Source organism: Myotis daubentonii, chromosome 1 (assembly GCF_963259705.1).
Source record: "Myotis daubentonii chromosome 1, mMyoDau2.1, whole genome shotgun sequence".
NCBI lineage: Eukaryota > Metazoa > Chordata > Mammalia > Chiroptera > Vespertilionidae > Myotis > Myotis daubentonii.
In genome coordinates, this window is record NC_081840.1 from 76,683,854 (window position 1) to 76,698,836 (window position 14,983).

Sequence of the window (14,983 nt, forward strand, 5' to 3'; positions counted from 1 at the left end):
TTCAAGGTCAGTCACTACCTATGTGATTCCTGGGACCACCTGGCATGAGCTAGAGAAACTGCTTGGGTGGGACAACAAGTTGGGTGGGGCATGGTCTCAGGGAATCACCAGGGCGGGTGGAATAGTGTTAGCTGCATTGATGGAGACTTAGATATGGTGTCAGCCTGCTCTGTGTGTGAGCGTGTGGGGGGAGAGGGGCAGGCTTAGCTAAGGAACAATGGCCTCTGCCAGTACTTCTGTCTGGTGCCTTTTGAGCTGTGGCCCTAGTGCTGGAGCTCAGGGCAAGTGAGTCCAAGTAAGTCTGTGCTTGGACCTTATAAGAGGAATGCCTGGGACTCCAGGAGCCCTCCATCTCACTCAGCCACTGTCCCTGCTGGTTTTCACAGCCAGAAGTTATGGAGACTTCTTTTTATGGCCTTGGAAACCTGGGCTGGGATTCTTTTGAGGGGCCAGGACCTCTTGCTCCTTAGAGGGAACCTCTGCAGCTGAGATGTCCCTCTCAATTTTTAACCACCACACATGGGTGTAGGATGAGCCCAACTACATCTCCACTCCTCCTACCAGTCTCTATGTGGCTTCTTCTTTATATCCTTAGTTATAGGACTTCTGTTCAGCTAGATTTCAGGTGTTCTGTTATTGAGTTGTAATTTTGATGTCGTTATGGGAGTTTCCAAGTACCACTTTTTTTTGGGGGGGGGGTAATCCTCACCACAGGATATTTTTAGAGAGAGTGAAAGGGACAGGGAGAGACACACAGAGAGAAACATTGATGTGAGAGAGACACATCAATTGCTTGCCTCTCACATGCACACTAGCCAGAGCCAGGGTTCAATCCTGCAACTGAGGTACGTGCCCTTGACTGGAGTCAAACCCATGACCCTTCTGTCCATGGGCTAATGCTCTAACCACTGAGTAAAACCAGCTAGGGCCCAAGTACCACTTTTACCTATAAACACGCCATCTTGACCAGAATTGGGTGGTTCCAGTTTTTGATAATTATGAAGAAAAGGGCTATAAACATTTATATACAGGTTATTTTGGACACATTTTCATTTCTCTTAAGTAGATTTATTGGATCACAAGAGGAGTGTATATTTTACTTTGTAAGAAATTACAAGACTTTATCAAAGTAGTTGTATGATTTTATACTTTTATCAGAAGTATGAGTTCAACATTCAATTTGTATCGTCAATTTTTAATTTTAGGTATTCTAGTGAGTGTGTGGTTTTATTCTTCATTTTCTTACTGACCAATGTTGAGCATCTTTTCATTTTGCTGTTTCCAAATCTTAGCTATTGTAAATTGTGCTGCTATGAACATATGGGTGCATATATTCTTTCTGATTGGTGTTTCTGATTTCTTGGGATATATTCTTAGAAGTGGTATTTTTGGGTCAAATGGGAGTCCCATTTTTAATTTTTTGAGGAAACTCCATACTGTTTTCCACAGTAGCTGCACCATTTTGCATTCCCACCAGCAGTGTACGAGGGTTCCTTTTTCTCCACATCCTCACCAGCACTTGTCATTTGTTGATTTGTTGCAAAGTCTTCTTTATAAGTCACCAAAGTCATATGCAAATTCAATTTGTCCGATTTATCAGTGTTTGGGACCACTGTCATATATGCAGTCCATCATGGGCCCAAGTGTCAATATATGGTATATGACTGTAGTCTGATAAATATGGTATGTAAATTATTCTTAGCAAGACATTTCTTTGATTTGGAGCACAAAGAATCTTAAGGACTTAGACATTTTGTGTGGTTTTTTTTCTTTCCTCTTCCTTCTATGCATTAACTTTTTCAAGGTATTCTTTATGTCTTCATTCCTTAGTGTATACATGATGGGATTCAGCAGGGGGTTGACAGCAATGAAAAACAGACACTATCTTGTCCTCTGGAAGACTGATGGATAGACGAGAGTAGATGAAGATACGATGTCCCAGGAAGAGTGTGACTACGGTGAGGTGGGCTACACAGGTAGATAGGGTCTTTCACCAGATATGCTGCTTCAGATTCAACAGGATGATTGTGTAGGGCACCACAAGAACCACAAACAGACCACAGCATTTAGTCCACTGTTGGGGATGATGAGAAACTCCATGTGGGTATCAGTGCAGGCCAGTTTGATCACCTGGGATACATCGCAGAAGTTGTCAGTCTCATTAGAATCACAGTAGGGCTTTGTCATGATGCCCTAAGACAGTAATTTCAATGATATAGTTTTCAGAAGGCAGAAGCTTTACACCAAGCTACTGGACAACTGTTAATGTGGCTGAGCATTTTAAAAAAATTATTTAGAGGAAGCTGGATAAAACCCTGGAAACCTTAAAAATCTGGAGAGGGTGAGGGAAGCTTGCTTCTTTTCCATCACTTAGTTGAGGGCTGACTTGCTCATTCTGAAGTTAGAGTTTAAGGTTGCAGCCTAGTGTCATCACTATCTTGATTAGATTATCCTTAGCTCTTTTTAAGGTCTAATTCTGTTGCATGGCCCACAAATAAAACAAAGTAATTGTTCTATTTTATTTTAAACTAGTTTAATTTTTAAATTTAAATATATTTTTATTGATTTCAGAGAGAGGAAGGGAGAGGGAGAGAGAATTATTGACTGGCTGCCTCCTGCATACCCCCTACTGGGGATCGAGCCACAACCTGGGCATATCTGCTGACCTGGCTCATGGGTCAACGCTCAACCATTGAGCCACACCAGCTGGGCTAAATTAATCTACCTTTGACCCAAGTCTCATTATTTTTTTAAATAAGAAATGTATATATTATAAAGATCACAAGATTTTAGCCCTTAAGGGACTTGAGAGTTTTCTACTCTATTTTTTGTTTTCATCTCACAAATAGAGAAAATGAGGCTCCCCGAGGTAAAGCAACTGGCCCAAGTTCACAGAGAATTGGAGTAATAGCTGAGTCTAAAGCTCAAGTCTCCTAATTCCTGATTTAGGCTATCTCCAGTCTACCACCACTCTGACCTGCCTTTTGGTGGTGATAGGCTTAATCTGAATTTTGTTTTCTGGAAAATGCTGTTGGAGAAAGATGAGGAAGAAAAAGAATGTTTTACGTATTCTTTGAGCTTTTAATAATATATTCTTTTTTTTTATTGCTTAAAGTATTACAAAGGGTATTACATATGTGTCCATTTTTTCCCCCCCGCCCTAGATAGTCCCCTAGCCTCCCCTATCCCCCAGTGTCTTATGTCCATTGGTTATGCTTATATGCATGCATACAAGTCCTTTGGTTGATCTCTTACCCCCCTACTTCCTGCCCCCCAACCCTCCCCAGCCTTCCCGCTGCAGTTTGACAATCTGTTTGAGGCAGCTCTGCCTCTGTATCTATTATTGTTCAAAAGTTTATAATGGTCTCTATTATCCATGAATGAGTGAGATCATGTGGTATTTTTCCTTCATTGACTGGCTTATTTCACTTAGCATAATGCTCTCCAGTTCCATCCATGCCGTTGCAAATGGTAAGAGTTCCTTTTTAGAGCAGCATAGTATTCCATCGTGTAGATGTACCACAGTTTTCTAATCCATTCATCTACTGATGGGCACTTAGGCTGTTTCCAGATTCTAGCTATGGTGAATTGTGCTGCTATGAACATAGGGGTGCATATATCCTTTCTGATTGGTGTTTCTGGTTTCTTGGGATATATTCCTAGAAGTGGGATCACAGGGTCAAATGGGAGTTCCATTTTCAGTTTTTTAAGGAAACTCCATACTGTCTTCCATAGTGGCTGCACCAGTCTGCATTCCCACTAGCAGTGCACGAGTGTTCCTTTTTCTCCACATCCTCTCCAGCACTTGTCGTTTGTTGATTTGTTGATAATAGCCAGTCTGACAGGTGTGAGATGATACCTCATTGTTGTTTTGATTTGCATCTCTCGGATGATTAGTGACTTTGAGCATGTTTTCATATGTCTCTTGGCTTTCTGAATGTCCTCTTTTGAAAGGTGTCTATTTAGGTCTTTTGCCCATTTTTTTTATTGGATTGTTTATCTTCCTTTTGTTAAGTTGTATGAGTTCCCTATAAATTTTGGAGATTAGGCCCTTATCAGATATGACATTGGCAAATATGTTTTCCCACACAGTGGGTTTTCTCGTTGTTTTGTTGATGGTTTCTTTTGCTGTGCAGAAGCTTTTTATTTTGATGTAGTCCCATTTGTTCATTTTCTCTTTAGTTTCAAGTGCCCTAGGAGCTGTATCAGTGAAGAAATTGCTTCGGCATATGAGCTTTTAATAATATCTTCTGATTTTAATCCCTGGTTCTAGGGATTATAATCTGTTCTAAACTTTCAGAAAATAGGCTTCAGAACCAATGTAAATGTACTTAGATGTATCTCTGTATTCTTCCTCCTCTTCACAGCAGTAAAATAGAGGGAATAGGCTCTGTGATACACAACCATGACCAATTTCAAAACCACAGATTCACTACGTACTTAAATAGACGTTTGTGCTAGCCCTGCAGGAACTGGCTCAATTTGGAATTTTTCTCACCCACTGATGGACAGAGTGAGCCAATGAGCCTGGGGGAGGGATCATTTCTCTCCTTTTCTAGTATAAATGAAAAAAGCCTTTGTATCTGTGGAGTCACTGTCCGTAGCTGCCTTCCCATGATGAAGGAGTCTGTCTCATCCAGATTGAAACGGACGAGAGCCAGATCTGGGAGGAGATAATGCAATGGGGATGCTTCCTGTGGGGTGTTGGTGCTAAATGAGTTCAGTTATTAGATATTCAGAATGAAATATGCTAAAATTCTCACATTTAATTAGGCTATTTTTCAGTCTTGATAATTCTTTTGTATGAACGTGACATGCTAATCTTTTCATTATCCCATACAGCTTAGTTGTTTCTTCCATCAGTGGTGTGCAGCCCTGTTACCTTTCAAGTCCTATTGCTTTCCCTGATGATACTTCAGGAAAGGGAAACCTTCTAGATCCCCTGCAGCCAGAGTTCCATCATCAGTCACACCCTGTTTTGATACCAGTGGTCCAAAGAAAGTTAGGGGGCAGGGCTCCATTTTCTAAGGAATTCAACTAATGGACTTGTAGTAGCTGGACTCTTTTTAATCAAAACTGGAATGTCCCCTAATACATCTCATCTCTCCTAGGAGGGGCAGATAGAGTCAGAGTGGCCCACACTTCGGTGCTGTAACGGATACTATGAGAAGAACTCAGAGACCAGTGTAAACCAAATCCTTTGCTTCAGAGTGCAGAGCAAGGTAAAGTGACATTAGCAAAGCAGGATTTATGTCAGAGAAAAGTTGACATGGTTTTAAATTAAATTTATGACCACTGCTGATTAGTTGCCCTTGCCAGAATTGTTGGAATTTTATGCAGATGGACCAATGCATTGTTTTTCGGTCTGACTTCTTTAACTCAGCATAATAATTTTGAGATTCATATATTTTATTTCTTGTTACAATGGCTTACTTCTTTTTAGTGCTGAGTAGTATTCAATTGTGTGAATATACCACAGTTTGTTTTTTCCAACTTATACAGATATGGTTGTCAAAGAAAGGTGGAATATATGTAATTGACTGAAAGATGTATGGAACATCTACAACAAAAAGCCCAGAAATAAATGGTGCCATATTTAAAAATCTAATATATGATTAAAATGCATAAGTCAATGAATTACATAAATTTAACTCAATTACTTGGAGTCATTGAATAAAAATTTGGAGCAAAAAATATAATTAGATCTCCCTTCACCTGATATAGCATGGGTAATTAAGCAGAGCAGTGATATAAAGATTATACAACTTATTTTATTAAATATATTGGAAAGATTATTTGGATAATCTTGATATGCAATATAGATTAGAAATAAGTGAGCTGTATATGAAAGCCCAAGCAAGGAGGCTATGATAGCATAGGGGGCATGACTTAATACAACAATGGTAATAAGAATGAAGAGGAAATGGAAACTATTAGAGATTTCAAAAATTCAAAGGAAGAAATAATAGGGTAATAGGCTTTTATATTTTCCTAACCAAAATTAAATTAAAGCAATCTCTTATTTTTATATTTCTCTTCAGGTGGCAGACACTCTTACAATTTTTGTTAGAACACCGAATAGGATACTATAGTCTTAGATCTGGTTCAATCACAAGCTTTCTGGGTGATCTTAGGCAAGCTGTATAAACTCCTGAAAGGCCTGCTTTTCTCTCCTGTAAAATGAATGGGCTGCAGCAGGTAGACTCTAAGACTTCGTCTAGTTCCAAGTTTCTTAGATGATAAGAATTTATTATTTTGAACCTCATCCCAGTTGGGCCTAAGATGACAGACTAATTCAGCTGGAAAGGAAAAGAATGAGTGAATTGTATGGACTAACTACCCACACAGGGCCCTAGTAAAGTAGTTAATCACAGTCTAGAATAAAAATCTTCTCTGCATAATGTTTTCTCTTAATGATGAAGCCAGCTATGCACAAAGGTGTAGGGTTGTAGGGTAGTAAATTGCTTCTGCTCTGTTGGGTCAAATGGCACTCAAGAGATTAGGCGTTTGTAACTGAAACACACATAAAGTTCAGGGGAGAAAGAAGTCTAGAGTATAGTTACTTTTGACAATTGCAGTTCAATAGGGACTGACTGCTAAAGTGACCCAGAGGGAAATTCAACTTTTAAATTAATCTCCTGGGTTTTTCTGGGCATGCCAACATCACAGATAAGAGGTTACCTCTAGCCATTCATTATAACTTGCCCTCACTGATTACTCTCTGGTCTCTAAATGCTTCTCTGTGATGAGAATAACAGGGAGTTGGGTTCCCAAGTGGACCTTATTAAAAGTGTTGTGGTTATGAGGTAATTAATTTATATAAGTGACTTAATGTGCAATGAACCAAGCGATGCACACAGAACATGTCTCGGGGTCAGAGAATCACAAAGTCTAGTCCCACTCCAGAGAACGGTTTAGCATTTAAATGTGAATTCTGGGACAACAACATTATCCCTGAGATTACTGCTTTGATTTTAGAGCCCTGTCAGGTTAGAGAGTTATTTAAAAATAATTGTTTCACTTCCCCAAAGTGTTGTCTTTGAAATGACTACCAGAGAGATACAGGTACTGTTGAAAGATAAAGATAGGAGATAAAGGTCTGGAAATGGAACCTTATGGGATACCCAGTAAAAGGAGAAAACTCAGGGAAGAAGAAAAGAAGTGGTCTCAGAAGTTTTAGGAGAATTAGGTTTGGGAAGAATCATGAAAGTTCTCAGCACTGTTCTCTTATAATTGTAAGATGGAAAATGGTCCCTCCTGTTCTGTTTTGGAAGTTTGTGTAGGATTGGGGTTCATTCTTCAAGCATCCAGTACAATTTGCCAATGAAGCCATCTAGGCCTGGGCTCTTTATGAGATTTTAAAAAATTCAATTGCAGTTTACATTCAATATTATTTTGTACTAGAGGCCCAGTGCATGGATTTGTGCACCAGTGGGATCCCTCTGCCTGGTCTGTGGGGATTGGACGGAAACCAGCTCTCTGACATCCTCCAGGGGTCCTGGATTGTGAGAGGGCACAGGCCAGGCTGAGAGACCACACCAGTGCACGATCAGGGCTTGGGAGAACTTGGGAGGGCTTGGGAGGGCTCTAGGGCGTGTCTGGCCTATCTTACCCAGTCCCGATTGGCCAGACCCCAGCAGCAAGCTAACCTACCGTCAGAGTGTCTGCCCCCTGGTGGTCAGTGCACGTCATAGTGACTGGTTGAGTGGTCGAATAAACGGTTGGACACTTAGCATATTAGGCTTTTATTATAAAAGATTGGTTTCAGGTGTATAGTATACTGGTTAAGCAATCATATACTTTATAAAATTTCCAGAGAAAACCAAGATGGTGGCATAGGTAAACACCGGAGATTGCTGCTTAGCACAACCACTTCAAGAATACAACTAAAAGACGGAACAGACATCATCCAGAACCACAGGAAGGCTGGCTGAGTGGAAATTCTACAACTAGAAGGAAAGAGAAAAGCATACTGAGACTCAGAGGAGCTGCGGTGCGGAAGTAAAATACAAAGGTGTGGAGACGCACGCGGAGAGGGCTGGCAGCTGAGGACACGGTTGTCTTTTTCAATCAGTAGGGAGTCTCAAGCTCTGAGCTCCAGTTCCGGGCGAGTCTCTGGGAACCTAGACTCATACAGGAGAAACTGGACTGTCTGGCATCGGTCTGAACTCGGAGGTGCTTGCAGCGATTGCTGGGACACTGAGAAGCGGGGCCTCTGAGGGCAGCCATAGCTGCTTGCTCCACCCTGTTGATCCCCTTGGACCCCCGCCCCGCCCAAGCTGTGCGCCGGCTTTTGCATATGAAAGGCCTGGCCCTTTGCAATCTGAAAATTACCTAACAAACTTGCAGTTGGCCCAAGGCCCCATGGAAACTTGCATTGCTTCACAGCTGAACTCCTGCTGGGTAGCCTCAGGCAGAGGCTAGATTAGCACCTCCTTAGAGATCCAGGAGCCAGTGTGCCTGGTGGTCAGAGTGGGACCATCCAGATTACAACTCCTCAGATCCATAAGGGACACATTCAGGGGGAAGACTCAGTGAGCACCAAAGCCCCACTGAAGCAAGTCTTGCCCCAGAAGGGTGTCTTCAGCACAGAAGTTCTCCCACTGTAGACACAGCTGATTCTCACAGTCAATTGGTCTGGAGGTCAATTCCTCCCAATGATACCTACAATAATCAAGGCTTAACTACAACAAGACTGCACAAAGCCCACAAGGGGGTGCACCAAGAGTGTCCACCTCAGGTAATTGGGGAGGCTGAGCCACTGGGTGCTATAGGACACCTAGCACACAAAGCCACTCTACAAACACAGGGAAGCATAAAAAATGCGGAGACAAAGAAACAGGACACAAATGACAGAAATGGAGGAAAGCAAACTAATGGATATAGAGTTCAAAACCACACTTTTAAGGTTTTTCAAGAACTTTCTAGAAACCGCTGATAAATTTAGTAAGACCCTCAAAAAGTCTGGTGAGACCACGGATAAATGTAGTGAGATCCTCACGAAATCTAGTGAGACCCTTGAGGTTATGAAAAAGGACCAACTAGAAATTAAGTATACACTGACTGAAATAAAGTATATTATGCAGAGTTCCAACAGCAGACTAGAGGATTGCAAGAATCAAGTCAAAGATTTGAAATAAGAAGAAGCAAAAAACACACATTTGGAAAAGCAAAATGAAAAAAGAATCCAAAAATACGAAGATAGTGTAAGGAGCCTCTGGGACAACTTCAAGCGTACCAACATCAGAATTATAGGGGTGCCAGAAGATGAGAGAGAGCAAGATATTGAAAACCTATTTGAAGAAATAATGACAGAAAACTTCCCCTACCTGGTGAAAGAAATATACTTACAAGTCCCGGAAGTGCAGAGAACCCCAAACAAAAGGAATCCAAAGAGGACCACACCAAGACACATCATCATTAAAATGCCAAGAGCAAAAGACAAAGAGAGAATCCTAAAAGCAGCAAGAGAAAGAAATTCAGTTACCTACAAGGGAGTACCCATGCGACTGTCAGCTGATTTCTCAACAGAAACTTTGCAGGCCAGAAGGGAGTGGCAAGAAATATTCAAAGTGATGAATGCCAAGAACCTACAACCAACATTACTTGATCTGTTGGGGTCCAGCCTCAGCAGGTCCAGGGGTTCCCAAAGGTGTGGACAGAGTTGGTGAAGAAGGAATGAGTAACACGGAGGCAGCATTCAGTTGATCAGCATGGTTGGGTTCTCTTGCCTGGTTCTATCCAGGATCTTCATCCAGGTTCTGTCTTTTATTGTCCTGTTACATCTGTATTTATACCAGTTGATTTTAATCCTATCAATTTCTATTCCAAAGGTTAGGGCATTTCTTATCTCCATTCCAGGGAGTAAAGATTATGTAGCTTAAAGTGATTCATAGTTAAAGTGATTAACTACCCGCCTGGCATTTAGTTAAGGGGTTTTATTCCCTCCCTAACTTCAGGGAAAAATCCCTACCTGGGGAAACAACCTTTTTCGGAGAGGTGACCTTGGTTAAAACACATAGTGCCAAGAAGGTGAGCAAACATATTAAGAACAGTATGCCATACACGCCAGGTCCCTTGAAACATATGCTGTGCAGATGTTTCTTCCCTGCAACGACTGTGTCAAGCAGCAAGGATGGACCTGCTTCCGGCATTTATCCAGCAAAGCTATCATTCAGAACTGAAGGTCAGATAAAGAGCTTCACAGATAAGGAAAAGCTAAAGGAGTTCATCACCACCAAACCAGTATTATATGAAATGCTGAAAGATATCCTTTAAGAAGAGGAAGAAGAAGAAAAAGGTAAAGATACAAATTATGAACAAGTACACATCGATCAACAAGTGAATCTAAAAATCAAGTGAATAAATAATCCGATGAACAGAATAAACTGGTGATTATAATAGAATCAGGGGCAAAAAAAACCACAACCCAAATAAAGTCCTACAATTGGCTCCTCTCTGAGGGGGCGTGGCTAAACCCTGGGGGCGTGGATGGATTCTGGGGCGGGACCAGCTAGCTTAAAGCCTGGCTGAGGCACAGTGGCCCACACTGTGGTGGCTGTTACCTGTGGAGGCATGGAGGCGTCCGCTTGCCTCTGCGGCGTGGGCTCTTCGCGGGGATGTCGGAGTCTTCAGAAGCGCCAGCGCCCAGCTGAGACTGCAGCGGCCGATGGCAAGCCGGCCCCGGCAGAAAAGCAGGTTGAGGGGGATGTGGCAGCGCGGTGCTGTGCGGGGAGTGGAGGAATCGCGAGCCCCATGCCGCCCCCGCCGCCCCTGCACTGCTTGCTGCAGGACCTGCCCGTGGAGATGCTGATGAAGATCTTCGCCTGGGTTCCCGGCACCGACCTGCCCAGCCTGGCCCAGGCTTGCACCAAATTCCACCACATCCTGCACATCGACAGCATCTGGAGACGGCGCTGCCGGGAGGAGTTTGGCGTTCGTGAAAACTTGCAGAACCTGGAGATGATCGGTATGTCTTATCGAGAAGTCTATGCGAAGCTGTTCCCATACAGAAACATTTTGGGATTGTGGCAGCTAGATACTGAGGACTATAGAACACTAGTGAATGTCGCGGTGGACGGCGTATGCATTACTGGTTGGACATACAGGGCTTCCCTTCACACTCATGTGGGTGGCCCAATACATTTCAGGCCCTCGTTCAGAATTCGCCTGACGGAGAGGACATCAGCCGCGGTGGAGTGCATGGAAGGCCTCGACAGCAGGCCCCACAACCGCCACATGCAGATTCGGAAGGACAGGTTCACCACCCGGTGCAAGAAGACAGAACACGGAACGGATTCACCAACGCGGCTCAGGGGAGAACGGGGGCGGGTGCTGGAGGACAGACAGCAGTATGACTGGCTGACCTACCGCCGCCTCTACCTCCCGCCGAGCCACCCGGACGACCTCATCAGGCCAGGCCTCTTCCAATACTACTACGACGTCTTCGGCCTAATGATTGCCATGCTCAGCTTCCACGGGAAGTATACCAGGGTCACCAAGATCACGGGGATCTCCAACAAGACGTTAGAGATCCACCTCATGCGCCGCATCCAGCTGCGAGATGGCGAGTTCTTCCGCAACTTCCACGAGCTCTCCCGCGTGGTCCGGGAGATTGACGAGCAGGTGACTCGGGAGCAGCAGCAGCAGCAGCAGCAGCAAGAAGACGGGACTGAGGAAAGCGAGGGCCATGGCTGGCAGAGCTCTGCCCAGCCCAGCGTCGGGGAGTCCGGGGCTGCAGCTTCGGAGGAGCAGCCTGCTCCGTTTGTTCTGCCTGCGGGCGTGCGCTCCAGTGACCAGAACTACCCCCGAACCTGCAGGATGTGTTTCTATGGCGTGGACACTGTTACCTTAACTGGCTTCCCCTACCCCAGGCGCTTCCCTGGAGTCTTCATCCTGTTCAATGAGAACCACTTTGGGTTCATCCGGCTGGAGGTGAAATACTTCTTCCTGTATGGCAGAGTCCAGAACACCTTCCAGAATGTGGAGGCACCATCCCCGCAGGCTTTCCTGGAGATGCTCAAGAACATTCAGTCCATGCCCTAACTGGTTTGGATCAGTGGATAGAGCATTGGCCTGCGGCCTGAAGGGTCCCGGGTTCGATTCCAGTCAGGGGCATGTACCTTGGTCGGGAGCACATGCCCAGTAGGGAGTGTGCAGGAGGCAGCTCATCGATGTTTCTAACTCTCTATCCCTCTCCCTTCCTCTCTGTAAAAAATCAATAAAAATACATTAAAAAAAAAAAAAAAAAGAACGTTCAGTCCGGACCCCTTGGGAGGAGCAGCTTGCATGTACTTTGAAGATTTGACCTTCTGACCAGGTTACCCACCTTTGTGTTTTTTTTTTTAATTCTCACCCGAGGATATTTTCCCATTGATGTTTAGAGAGAGTGGGGCAGAGAGGGAAAGACAGAAATATCTTTGTGAGAGAAACACATCAGTTGGTTGCTTCCTGCCCAAGCCGGGACCAGGGCCAGGCTGGGTAGGAGCCAGCAACTGAGGTAGAAATACACCTTAGACCAGTGGTCTCAACCTTCCTAATGCTGCAACCCTTTAATACAGTTCCTCATGTTGTGGTGACCCCCAACCATAAAATTATTTTTGTTGCTACTCCATAACTGTAATTTTGCTACTGTTAGGAATCGTAATGTAAATATCTGATATGCAGGTTGTATTTTCATTATTACAAACTGAACATAATTAAAGCATAGTGATTAATCACAAAAACAATATGTGGGAAGCTGCCTATTGTCTTCACTAGCAGAGAGGTGTGGATGAAGTAGGAAAAAAAACAACAACAAAATTTCCCCCCGATATTTCCAATACCCACCTGGCACCATACATAGTTATTATAGTATTATTGACTATATTCCCTATGCTGTATTTTATATCCCCCTGACTATTTTGTGAGTACCAATTTATGCTTCTTAATCCCTTCACCTTTTTCACCCAGCCCTCAACCCCTCCTTCCCTTCTGGCCACCAGATTGACCTCTGTATCAATGAGTGCTTTTATTTTCTTTCTTTGTTTATTTGGCTCTTTAGATTCCACATATAAGTTAAATCATATGGTATTTGTCTTTCTCTGATTTCTTTAACTTAGCATAATACCTTCTAGGACCATCCATGCTATCACAAATGGTACGAGCGCATTTTTTAATTTTATTTTGTTAATCCTCACCTGAGGATATTTTTTCCCATTGCTCTTACAGAGAGAGTGGAAAGGGTGGGTGGGGGGGGGGAGCGGAGAGAGGGAAAGAGAGACATTGATATGAGAGAGACATATCAACTGGTTGCTTCCCCAAACCCAGGTATGTGCCCTTGACTGGGAATTGAACCTGTGACCAGCCCCTGATTGGCCCTGCTCTGTGGGTGATAGAGGGCGGCGCCCCAACCCCCCCACTCCATGGGCCCTGCCCTGTGTGTGATGGGGTAGAGCCATAACCTCCACATTGGTCCTGCCCTGAGTGTGACAGTGGCGGCGCCCCAACGCCCTGATGGGCCCTGCTCTGTGTGTGACAGGGGGGAGCTCCCCAACCCCCTGATTGGCCCTGCTCTGTGAGTGACAAGGGGTGGCGCCGCAACCTCCCCATCGACCCTGCCTTGAGTGTGACATGGGGCGGTGCCCCAACCCCCCAATCGGCCCTACCCTGAGCATGACTGAGGGTGGCATCGCAACCTCCCAATCCGCCCTGCTCTGTGCATGACAGGGAGCAGTGCCCCGACTGCTCTGAGCCCGACCAGGGGCTGCACCTAGGTAGGGATTAGGCCTGCCCTCTGCCACCTGGGAGCAGGCCTAAGCTAGCAGGTCATTATCTCCCGAGGGGTCCCAGACTGCGAGAGGGCACAGGCCGGGCTGAGGGACTCTCCTTCTCCTCCCCCCCCCCCCGAGTGCACCAATTTTTGTGCACAGAGGCCTCTAGTCTATATATATAAAAATCTAAGCAATCAAATGACTGAACCACCGGTCAACCGGTTGCCATGACACGCACTGACTACTACGTGGCAGGTGCTCAATGCAGGAGCTGCCCTCTGGTGGTCAGTGGGCTTCCACAGCGGGAGCACCACTCAGCTGACCAATTGGCGCCAGAAGGCAGGCTCACGGCTGGCAAGCGCAGCTGTGGTGATGTGAGCCTCTCCCGCCTCTGCCACAGCGCTACTGTCTCAGAGTGGCAGCAGGGGCAGGATGAGTGGGAGCGGTGTGGCGCCTGGCGTGGGCTCGGGCTCCTCCCTGACCGCCTGCTGCTTCGGGAACTACTACATCCCTTGGAGGATGTCGGACTGCCATTATCAGCCTGATCCTCTGAGATCTGGCGGAAACCACCAGTCAGACATACCTCGAGGGGTCCTGGGTTGTCAGAGGGCACAGGCCAGGCTGAGGGACCCCACTGGTGCATGAATCCATGCCCTGGGCCTCTAGTATACTATGATTGGACAATCCTTGCTGGAAATTCTCTCATAGTTAATAAGGGGAAATATAAAAATATGTTAATGGCTGTATTGGTGGGGGTTAGAGGCAACCTATGAGTCCAGCACGATGGGACTGCATAAGTAAATGTAGAGGAAGCACATGCTAAAATATTTTGCAGTAGCTAGAAACTTTGAACCAGATGTTAACCAGTAATCTAAAAAAGAATTTTAAGTTATCTATATGCCCCTTGACTGAAGGAAGAAGCTGCTTGCACATTTTATCAGCTCATTTGTACAATTGTATTCCCTTTGTGTTTCCTTTTATGCTTCAGTTGTCAGAAATTTCAGAGCTCAATTTAATCACAGTCACTAGCTATATTAGTCCTTCCACTAAAGAAATATGTGCCTAATTTTCTTTGAATTTTGTACTTTTTGGGAGCTTTTGGGGGTTATAAATATATAAAAAAGGTCTTTTGAATCTAAACAATAATCTTATCGTAATTAAGGAATATCCAAGTGAAAAAAGATTAGGGAAGAAACTAATTTTTCCTGACTTGTGAGATTATTAAAAAAAAA

At 44.4% G+C, this 14,983-nt stretch overlaps 1 protein-coding gene across 1 annotated transcript; it reads left to right on the forward strand.

Moving 5' to 3' along the window:
* Positions 1-1,933: 1,933 nt before the first annotated feature.
* Positions 1,934-12,063, forward strand: LOC132227509 (F-box only protein 31-like). Its single transcript, XM_059682726.1, has 2 exons — positions 1,934-1,976; positions 10,541-12,063. The coding sequence occupies exons 1-2, from the start codon at positions 1,934-1,936 to the stop codon at positions 12,043-12,045; spliced, it is 1,548 nt and encodes a 515-aa protein (XP_059538709.1). The 3' UTR covers positions 12,046-12,063.
* Positions 12,064-14,983: the final 2,920 nt, after the last annotated feature.

Coding starts and splice junctions, on each gene's coding strand:
- LOC132227509 (XM_059682726.1), top strand. CDS start 1,934: ATGTCCCAGGAAGAGTGTGACTACGGTGAGGTGGGCTACACAG. Junction 1,977..10,540: donor CGGTGAGGTGGGCTACACAG/GTAGATAGGGTC, acceptor GCTGAGGCACAG/TGGCCCACACTGTGGTGGCT.